We start from the raw sequence: 10,900 nt of genomic DNA on the forward strand, positions 1-10,900 counted from the left end.
TACCCACCATGTCGACAACTACTACATAGCATTAGTCAGCATGGCACATAGAACGAGTGCTCTATGAACACAACTTATCCCACCGTGAATGGAGACAAGTGGACCCACAGAAGGAGTAATGCCAGCCTGGTCAACACCATATCACTAGCTAACCGCTACGTAAAGACTTTGAGTCGAGCACAGTACAGTGACTAGGCTTCTAGCCTAGACGAGCTATCGCAAGCTACAAACATGTGGGAATTGTGGTTGGATCAAGCATCCTACGTTACAACTCAACGCAGGTTGCAGTGCCCTGTGGTTTCTGGCATCACGCACGCCCCAGTTGCCCCTCTTCCCTTTGCGACTGAGCCTCTGACCCTCTACCCCGTGGACCATGCCATGGGATCCGCCCAAGTGCACGGAATCGGGACACTCTGGTGAAGGTCTGAAAAGGTCTGGGGGCAGGCGCGGCTGTGCAATCTCCAGTGCAATCCCCAGATTAATACTGCCTTCGCTTCTGTCCATTCACAGCAGCTGAAATCAGGACCTTTTTGGGACCAGGCAGGATATGTTTGGGTGAGTGGCAACAGCTCTCCCTTCATGATCAGGGAGTCGCGATATAATGTGTGATCCAGTAAGAGCGCCGCTTGTGGTTACACAACGCCAAAGCGATTGTTCTGGAGCCTGGAAGACTTCTTTATTTGAACGGATGCGAAGGCAGCAGGGACCCAAACTGCAAGCCCAGTGACAGAGACGCCTTCAGCCATGTGCTAAGCCGCGAAGGGAGCAGGGTCGGTTCCAGCGGCGATTGGCATTGTCGACTTTGGCCCTATCAAAGCCTGAAACAAACACATCAGCCACAATAAATTTGTATAAGGATACGAGCCGCGACATCTTCACGCTAAACCAATGCTTTCCGTTTGCATCATCTGGTGTAAATGGTCAATGCTGATTGCTCCAAATTGCAGGCGTCAATCAGATTCGCAGACCGCTATTGCAGGGATGCAATTTGTCAAGGGCATTCGCCGAGACAAGGCTTTCTCCAAGTCGAACCGCTGTGAGGTTGCGTGCCTGGCGCAAAGTAACTGTGCGAAGAGGCTTAAAATGCTGCGAGGTCGCCGTCAACACTCAATCAACTCCCTCCACTACATGGACAAGGACGAAAGATAGATTCAGGTGGATAATGGTTTCTTAGTGGTCGGATTGGACTGATCGAAGAGACCTCTTCAATCGTGTACCAATCCACTTCGAAAGTGGCAATCATCATACCAGCACCATGTCATCAGTCAGCCTTGCCCCTTTGTCCGGACGACTGTTTACACCACCATTCCCAGACGAATCGCAATCACTCGACGAGGACGCTGCTCGAGACGATGCCTCCAGGACTAGCCTCACGCCCTCAATCACTCAAGCAATTCAGGTGACTCGCCGCTTTCATCTCTCGAAGTGGGAACTAATTCTGCATGCTGGCTCCATCGTGTTCACCACTGCCGTCCTCTATCTCTGCGCCACTGAGGTCTACTTTGAAGACATCACGAAACCAAATATCAACACCATTTTAAATACGTTCCAGTTCGTTGCTGCTCTTTACAGTGTGATGATAGATATTTCCGACGGGGCTATTGTCGTCTATTATCTCAAATACGAACTCTACCGGGGAACGGGCCTTCGCGCAGGCCTCTTACTGGCTCCGTTCCAGATCGGGTCGCTGCAAATGCTCTTCGAGAGACACTTTTGGAAAGCAGTCTTCGCGAGTCGGAACACATTAAGGACGTATCTATTTGGTGCTGGAATATCCTTTTTGATTGTCCTTCAGGTGCTTATAGCTCCATCCTCGGCTATTCTGATTGTCCCTCAGCTCCAGTGGTGGGAATTCGATAATCCATTTGGCACAACAGGGGGTTCTCTTACCTCAATCAGTCACATTCAACCCTCTGGCCACGCAAAATAACAGGGGCAATTGTGCCGTCTCAGTGCGACGGGGGAAAGCTCTACGACATACCCCCAAAATGCCCATACTTCAAATACACTGCCATAACAAGGTGGGTTTCAGAGTATGCAAACCAGTTTGCCGATCCAAATATTACCGCCTTAACAACGAGCAATACTCTTCGATACCTTGGTGGTAACCCATACATTCTCGACGAGAAAACAAATTACTCTGTGGCTAGCACCGGGATGAACCATGTTACCCGTTCTCTGGGAGATATATGGACCTTTGCTACAAGGAATAAGAGAGTGTCCATGCGACATATCTCGCGACCAAAAATCACGGTCTCGTCGCCTGACTCATCAAAGCCTCTCATGAGACCACTGGTTCGGACGGAATGCAGCCCTGCTGTCGACATAACTGATGTCGACGAAATGTTCGAGGTCACGTTCCCGGCCGACCAGCTCCGACCCTCACCTGGTCAATCCTTCGCCCCTACCATATCTCAAGTCGTCAACATAACGCGCTACAGGACATCATCTTATCCCGTGGCGTACTTTATAGACCTCTCCAAGACTACCAGTCAACCGCTGACGGGAGCGCTATTCGGCATGAAATTCAGTAGTGCAAAGGATTTCTCACTTGAACGTGACGAGGCTGTTGGACTCATCGCGTGTACTCTGACTGCCCACTGGGGTCCAACGTTTATGTCGATAGACCCAAATGTTGACAATGTCGTTATGCCAGACTACCCGAACCCGTTGGATATAGTCAATTCCCCAGAGCTCATGCAGCGTGCACTTGGAATCGATCTTGAGCACAGTTACACTCAACGTGTGAATGCACCGCTTAAAGGTCTCAAGGTTAATGTCTTGGAGTACGAGATTGCTGGCATTCTCCCCCACTCAAACTTTTCGGAACCCTTCGATGGGTCATGGAATCACAGGTGGTCATGGGTAGTAGCTACCGTGCTGTCCATGCAAATGACTGATGCATTGGCCCGGACCAAGACAGTTGTCGCGTCAATGTATACGTATTGCTACCTCTGCCCGGATCAAACGAACACTAACTATACTGGGAAATCCGCCATCATGAATCTTGCCAACCAAAATGTGGCGAAAGACAATATCAAGACAACAATTTCGGAGGCAGATTGGGCCAGCTCTATCGTAAATCAGCCAGACTTGTATACCCCCGTCCAATGGACCGTCCAGAGATACGGCTACGGTTGGAGCCTAAAAGGAACCACTGCGGTCTTGGCTGCCGTGGTCCTTCTGATCCAAGCATCCGTACTTATGGGCTATCTCTTAGCCCGCATGGCTTGGAGATGGCCCTTTGAAGGATGGGATAGCCTGTGGGAACTTGTGGCTCTGTTGCACAAGTCGCCGAACATTCCAGAGCTGAGCGAGCTGGCCATCGGTAAATCAGCGAGCAAAGCCTATGAGACGCCTTTGGCGATCAGAGAAGACTCCGATGGTGAACACGCGGTGTTGACGAAGGATACAGACTCGAGGATGTTAAGGATTGGCACCAATTATGGTTGACTTGGGTAAAGTCGTGCAGATACTCTCCATCTCTCTGTTTTATACGGCGCAACGGTGTGAAGGCTTTGGCGCTTGGGAATCGTCTCTATCTCATAGCCAATACGGAGTGCAGTCTTTCTATACATCAAGGTAGTTGCTATAGCCCCACAACACCGCCTATAAATCTTGTATTCCTCCTCGTGGGACACCCAGTGTGCTGGCTTTTTCTATCAGACATGTGCTTGGCCAAGAGAGAAGGTTAGCTGAGTGGATAGATTGGCGGAACGACACATCCGGATTCCAGAAAAAGAGAATACGTTTGTTAATGTTGGACCAGAGGAAGTGGCAACGCCAAAGGCTCGCGGACTACGACTCGAAGGCAGAACTTCGAGAGCCCTCAGAAGGCAGCGAGAGCAGAAGGTGAGCCGAGGATAAGGAAAGCGGCGAGCGGCTAGTCCGAATGAGAAGGCAGACAATGGGGTTTTCATGGTCATGAATAAGATCACGTGCTATTTGGGTATTAAAGAAGCGAGCGCCGTCTGGGCCAATCAACGCCAGAGGCAGTGGTCGCCAAGGCCACAGCCAAAAATTGAAGCCGCTGGACCTCGAACGCAGAGCGAAAAAAAAAGTCACCAAAACGATGACTCTTTGACTCAAGCGACCAGAATCCCCACCAACCCTTCACCGCATCATGAGATGGAGTACAGACGATGGCGAAGGGCCTGGACGACTTGATCGAGTTTCTGCTCGAGGAGATTGCCGTCAGTGGAAGTCGAGGTCAGTTGCCAGTTGGTTGCGCGACACATTTCCCCTCCAGCCCTGCAGGATCCGAGGTTCCAGTGGCGACGGTTCCAGCTTCACATTCCACCACTGCTCCTGCCCCACATTTACACATCACAAATGCTAACCTCTAGGTGTATGCGCAGGGGTCACCATTAGTGATATCGCACAGTTCATCTCTTCATTCTACGACAGACCAGAGGACGAACCAGGACCTAATGCGCACTCTGAGGGCGCTGGCCCAAGCTTAAAAGTTACGGTTGATCGGCCACTACTTTCCAAGATCTGGTCATGGCTAGGTCGGCATCCGGATATCTCTATCGGTGACAATAGACGCTACAACAAAACATCACTAGACCAGGTCGAGGTACAATTTCCGAACTACGTTACACTTAGTCCCAGCAACAGGCAGACAGCCGCCGAGGACGATACCGAGTCAGAAGAAGGCTCAAACCACCCGAGCGCAACACCTAAGAAGCGACCAGGACCCCGGAAATCCCATGCAGCGCAGGGTCCACGAATCTCTGTCAGCGAGGCGCGAAGCTATCAGGCTATATGCGGCCATGCCCCCGATGTCAGCAAGGTTGTGCCTCTGGAGTTCGAACTCTTATCTCATATTGCTGCAGCGAGATCAGCTGGAATTTTGCAAGGAGACCTTGTGAGAGTATCTGGGCAAGACAAACGCTCTGTGCCAAAGCGGACGGACTCCTTGCAAAGAAAAGGCTACATAACCAAGGAAATCGTCTTCCGCCACGGTAATCGGACTAGCCGACTCACGCTGCAAAAGTTTGCCCACCGCAATGCGACGCACGCCGAACCGTTCCATAAGCTTCATAGCCTCCCACAACATGGTTCGACTTTACGAGATGTCGTCCGCAGAATCTTCGAGGTATTGGAAGACCGCAACCTTGTATCCCAGACAAGTCTAGCGGAACAGTTGAGCCTGGGGTCTTCTGGAGAGTCGACTGTCCTTTCCAAGATTATTCGTCGGCTCGAGAAGCTGAAGTGCGTCAAGAGAGTTCGAACTGCCGTTGGACCTTCCGCGACATCTGATGACCTCCGACACTTCGTCCAGCTTTTGCATCGTGCCGACGCAGTAGACCTAGAGAACTTCGACACGGAAAAGCTGTCTCTGAACCAAACAATTGAGGAGTTGGCATCTATCGCCGACCCGGAAGATCGGAACGACGGGTCCGTCGCACTTCACGCGGCCGAGGAGGAAAATGAAGAGTTCACAGAAGCTGTCTATAAACCTGCCAGATGGAACCCTGACCGCTTAATGCCCAATATTCTTGTTGATGCCGTCCGACTTGCAGGTCCGGATGGTCTGACAAATCTGGTATGATCTTCTATTCCTCTGTGCGTGCCGGAATGCTAACAACGAGAAGAATGCTCGTAAAATGACTACTGGTGATTTCGTGCGTCGCCAATTAGAGTCTCTGTTGCTCCGACTCTCATGCGAGTCACTCATCATTCAGCCGCAGCATTTGCGACACCTGGCCATTGTTCGGACCACTGTGAGGCATGAGGGGATCATCCAGTATGTTCACTACTCGTGGGAGGTCTTTCGACAGAAGGCGGCAGACCAGCATCTCGACGTGTCTGAAATTCCCGGAGCTCGTCAAATAATTCAGAGGCTGGCAGAAAAGGAGGCTGACTCCGATGGTGACGAGATTTCGCTACCCCGTGTTGACATTGATGAGTTCGGATTCCCGTTGCAAGCCCCGTCGGGTCTGCAGCTGCGGCGCGGCGAGGCCACATTTTTTGATCTGATAAAGGCAGCTGCACCTGGAGATGTCAAAAAGCGCAATGGAGAGCCGACCATTGTCAAGCAAGGGACGAGGATAGCTATGAAGATACGAGACGGGGTGCCAGCCTCGCCTAGTGCGACGAATCGGACGCCTCGTCGTTTGTCTCAAGCAGCGCGCAAGCCAAGACGACTACAGCCAAAACACCGCAGAAACCCGGATGACGAGGAGAAAATAGTAATTGGGCGTCCTCGCAAATACATGCGAGGAACAGAAAAGTTCTGGCGGATGCAGTTTAAGCAGGCTAGACTGGAAGGCGGCGCGCATCCTGACAATCCCAGAAAAGGGACGGCCCAAGATCCCTATGCCCTTGCTCTGTATGCCCGTCGTCCGGCAGATTTCGATGAGACGCTGGTCCAGGCATTAGCGGCTGGATTGCCAATCCCTATGCTTCCGGAAGACATCAACGACGACTGGATCCGTTCCACAAGAGCCATCTTTGATCGTTCGTCAAAGGGTGTCTATATGTCTCCTAGAGGGTTGCGCTCTGACAACAGCCAGAAAGTGGCCCAGATAATGATTGTGCGAACTCCGCGGTTAACATCAGTCGACTTCAGCGACAGGAATGTCGTCCATCAATTTCGCTTCCTCTCTTCCAGCGCATCACACAGCTTCATGTTCAGAAGGTACTACCCCAACCTCGCAAACATGCAATCATCAGCACCACGTACGCCTAGGAAATCGAAGCGCCAGAGTCGGATTGCGTCCAGCAAGGCCGACGAAAAGTGGAAACCGGGGCCCAGATTGGGCGTTTTCTATGAAGACCCGGGTCTCCCGATAGCACTGCCTGCTCAACCTCCAAACCCAGTTGATATTCAACTTCCTGTAGATGTCTTTATGGACACTACTGATGAAGAAAACGAGCCTGCTTTCCAAGGCGCTTCCGCGGCCAGAGCCGCATCCCACGCATCGATAAATGACACTGTCTCCGCTAGCGGTGCAAGAATTCGAAATGGTCAGGTCAGGAGAGGCTCGCAACGGAATACCCAAGAACGAGACGGCAGCCTAGAAACAACAAATGCCCCGACTACACGGACTGACATCACCGAGAAACACCGTATTAGATCTACCAGAAATCGGAGGTTGACGCGGAAAGCCATGGAATCGTTGCAGTCGGATCAACCCCCGAACCTTCGTCTCCTTTCTGGATCTCGAGAGGTCTCATCCGAAGTCTCGGCCGCAGATTTCGAACCTCAAAATCAAATGCCAGTTAATCGACAGTCCGAAGTATCCGACGTAGGGGCCCCGTCGCATTCTACCGACCACCCAGCCACGAATGAGCACTCGACGGATATCTCATACTCACACACTATCAACACTCAAACTGCTCACCATGCTCAACCTTCTGTTTCCAGTCACGAACGCGTGGCTGTTCATGTTAGTTCTAATGCTGGCAATACAGAAGTTACAAGAGTTCCATCGGTCGGAGCAGAGCATTCTGAGCAATCGGCATCACCAAAATTCTTAGAGGGAACCACCGAAGCTGCTGCATCTAGAAGTCCTCCTTTGAGTGATCAGCTGCAAGAGAGCGATCGCCCGGCAGAAGTGGAGGACAATGTTTTACACAACAGTTCTCTTGTGCTGAAAGCCGGCACCAGAAAACTTGTGTCAAAGGCAAACAGGAGAAGGACTGCGTCTGCCGAACTAGGGAATTCCGGAGAGGAGTCGCAGCCAAAGAACCGACAGGCTCAGGGAAAACAACGCTACTTCGAGGGTGCTAATGTGCTTTTCCGGAGAATCATTCTTCAACTGATTAAAGAGACGTCAGGGGTCGTGCCAAACGATCCTTCAACGTTCAAGCGCGTCTCGTTGCCTCGCTGGCAAGAAGCCGGAGGGGAGGGTCGACCCCTACTTAAAACCATCAAGACAGCAATTAAATCCTTGAGTGAGTCTCGGAAGCTCAAACAAGTGATGTTCACGTTTCGGGGAAAGTCTGGAGTCATGATTAAACGTTCGGTCGTCTTCCTACCGCACATTGACCCTTTCTCTCAGGCCGTCGAGGATGTGAAGCAGAGTATTATCGATGCGGAACCCACGGATTACATTCCCCCTGAATGGAGAGACGAAGGCTACCGTATTCCTCTGGTCAACAAAAGAGCGCTGAGCACAACACCTGACATCGAAGAGCGACCACCGAGTAGACGACGTGCATCGTCAGCAGTGTCAGACAGAACGTTTGCCTCCAGCACCAGTAGAGGTAGGAGAAGCCGCACAAGCACAAATACTCCTTCTCTTTCAAGAATACCAGTGCAAGAAACACCCGCAACCGGCTTCCTCACGCTACGAGTTCCGGCATTAGGCTCGCTTCCAGTTGTCCATCTCCATATTTGGAGGGAGGAGTGCCCCGTGAGTGCATTGCGCTCCGACACTTCCGATGCGAATCCTTGGAAATCTAGTGCCTTTCGACCCGTTCGGCGGCGACGAAGGTTTGAAACGCAGGGTTCTCAACCAGCCGGAAGGCCAATAATATGGCGAAATTTCCCCTCCTCCCTGGAAGATATCCTGCAGCTTCCTGATCTCAAGTTGGACTACGATGCTTTTCAAGCCGATGGTATTGACTGGCAACGCTTTGCGTGCGAGATTGAGGGAGTCCGCGCCTGGGAAGAACAAGAGCCCGACGCAGCTCTGTCGAAGCGCTCCAAGTTCGCCTTCATCAATCATTCGGTCCCAGCTGCCCTATATGAGGCGTCGGTTCTTCCTTCAACAATTGAATTCAGTAACATTATACATTTTGATGAGGACGGAAACGAGCTCGAGGTTGCCTATCCGCCTGAAGAATCATGGGCAACATTTGTGGACGCCCTGGAAGCATCTCCCAATGTTGCATCCCGAATCGCAGCGGTTGACGAAACAGAATCACAATCGATGCCACTGCGTTCTCCTGGACTTGGGCCTCGGCGATCCATCAGACCGTCTAAGCGCAGAATGTCGGAAGATAGCCATGGCTTCGTCCCTCTACCTCCGCCTAAACGAAGCAGAAGACTGGTACGAGGTTCTGGCTTCGCACCATCGAGGCGTCGGGAATTGTCAGCCTTTCATACTACAAATCGCAAGCTCCCTCGAAGTGCCAAGTGGCTGCAGACTATGCCAGAGGAAATGATTTACCGAATTGCCGTTGCTGTCATTGTTGTTCGGACGCTAGCAGGTGGGATGCAGAGTTTTATTAACTGGCAGATTGTGATGACGCTCTTCCCCGGTCAAAAGGAAGAAGTTATCAAAGCTCGCTGGAATACACTATCAACCCGATATAGTTCTGATGTACAGAATCTCACAGAGGACCTGCAGTTGAAGTACCTGGAAGCGTTACAGGCCGGTGAGATAGCGTCGGTCGACTTTGACGACATCGAAGCCACGGACTGGGGTGCCATTGTTGAGTGGGCTTTGAAGAGCCTCGACCAATTCCACTTGAAGCGGATTGCATACCTTCCTGCCAACCGGGATGAGTTGCTTGATAACTATACCTTGGAATTCACCCAACCTAAACACTCCCACAATCTCGCATGGAATAACAGCACACTGAGCGTCAAGGAAGAAGTTGCAAGATCGACAGTTTTCGGCACATTTGTCAATCCTACGACCCAACCCGCCATCCTTCGCTGTCAACATGGTTTCGAACTGGAGATGGCTAAGCCAGCTCTTCGCGTCGCTAAGTCATGGGTGCTGGCAACCATTTTCACTGCGGAGTCGGTTTTTAATGCAGAACTAGCCCAGACCAAGCTCTCCACCCTTGCCCCAACCACGACAGAATGCGATGCACTTCTATCATGTGCGCTGAAGTTGCTCCAAGACGAGAAGATCATTCAACGGAAGCTCAATGATCAACCACCGGAGCAAGGATTGCGTGTGCGAACTTGGGAAGCTCACCGGAAGTTCTTCGAGCGATTTGAAGACCGCAGCATGGTCACTCCGAATATGCTGCGTCGTGCCGTCAGATACAAATCGGAAGTTCTTGACCACGAGTTTGCTAAGGGGAATAGTGTCCCGATCGAGAAAGAAGCGCATATATCTGACGGTGAGATGATGGCGGTGTTGAGCTTGATGGCATCGGGACGAGTCAGGCTCCGACCGGGCGCGGACGTGCCAAAGACCCGTTATGGCCTGGATCACGAACGTATAGGGTACCGAACGAAAAACATGGATAGAAAGGTGTTGGGTTTCAGTGTCGAGCTCACCCCGACAATGGAGTATTGGTTTGGAGATCCTTGGTCGGGCGCTTTGGAAATACACCAGCTCCCCGTCCCCCGCGGGCAAGCAGATGAACCGATGGGCCCAATCCCGATGTGGATCGACATTCATGGAAATGTGCAGTTGGCACTTTGGTACATGGTTCTTGTCGGCGTTATGGGGTTCGTCTCACAAATGCCGGGTGTATCTGCCTCGCAGATCTCAAGGGCTTTTGGATTTGGGCTTGATGAAGCTGAAGTGGAAGTCATCATGCAGTGGTGTGTTCAGTCTGGATTTGCAAAGAGAGACAGTAAGTCAAAGGGATATGAGACATTGGAGTGGTGGTGGCTGTGTGTTGATGGGGGCATAGGGGGAGAAGTGGATGGATCAAGTCTTTGAGATCCTTTTTGTTAGCCGACGCTTTCTGAGGCGTACTCAGCAATGGCGTTGAATTTAAGACCAAAAGGACAACAGGCCTGGCATTTGAGGGACTCGGGATAGGATGGGACAGCGATTACGAGCACGGCATGATGTTTGGCGTGGTGGTCAATGGCTCTAGCGGACAAGGGACGGCGACTTGTGACAACCTCATTTTGCAGGAAATGCGCATATCTGGAGGCGCTCTTGTACATCAGCAATACTAAAATCAGTCTTTCAGGCCCTTGACTACATATGTACAGTAGCTTTTGAATAATGCTCAGGTAAACTGCGCACTA

General features: G+C 51.5%; 1 protein-coding gene across 1 annotated transcript; it reads left to right on the forward strand.

The window, feature by feature from the left end:
• The first annotated feature begins 4,078 nt into the window (after positions 1-4,078).
• Positions 4,079-10,867, forward strand: PV07_01201 (uncharacterized protein). Its single transcript, XM_016387711.1, has 3 exons — positions 4,079-4,209; positions 4,359-5,551; positions 5,601-10,867. The coding sequence occupies exons 1-3, from the start codon at positions 4,143-4,145 to the stop codon at positions 10,581-10,583; spliced, it is 6,243 nt and encodes a 2,080-aa protein (XP_016254639.1). The 5' UTR covers positions 4,079-4,142; the 3' UTR covers positions 10,584-10,867.
• Positions 10,868-10,900: the final 33 nt, after the last annotated feature.

The sequence above is a fragment of the Cladophialophora immunda genome, assembly GCF_000835495.1.
Source record: "Cladophialophora immunda strain CBS 83496 unplaced genomic scaffold supercont1.1, whole genome shotgun sequence".
NCBI classification, from domain to species: domain Eukaryota; kingdom Fungi; phylum Ascomycota; class Eurotiomycetes; order Chaetothyriales; family Herpotrichiellaceae; genus Cladophialophora; species Cladophialophora immunda.

Excerpts from the sequence above, each read along its gene's own strand:
- PV07_01201 (XM_016387711.1), top strand. The coding sequence starts at position 4,143 with ATGGCGAAGGGCCTGGACGACTTGATCGAGTTTCTGCTCGAGGAGATT. Across the intron at positions 4,210-4,358 it reads TGCCGTCAGTGGAAGTCGAG|GGGTCACCATTAGTGATATC; the intron begins GTCAGTTGCCAG and ends GTGTATGCGCAG. Across the intron at positions 5,552-5,600 it reads CGGATGGTCTGACAAATCTG|AATGCTCGTAAAATGACTAC; the intron begins GTATGATCTTCT and ends AACAACGAGAAG.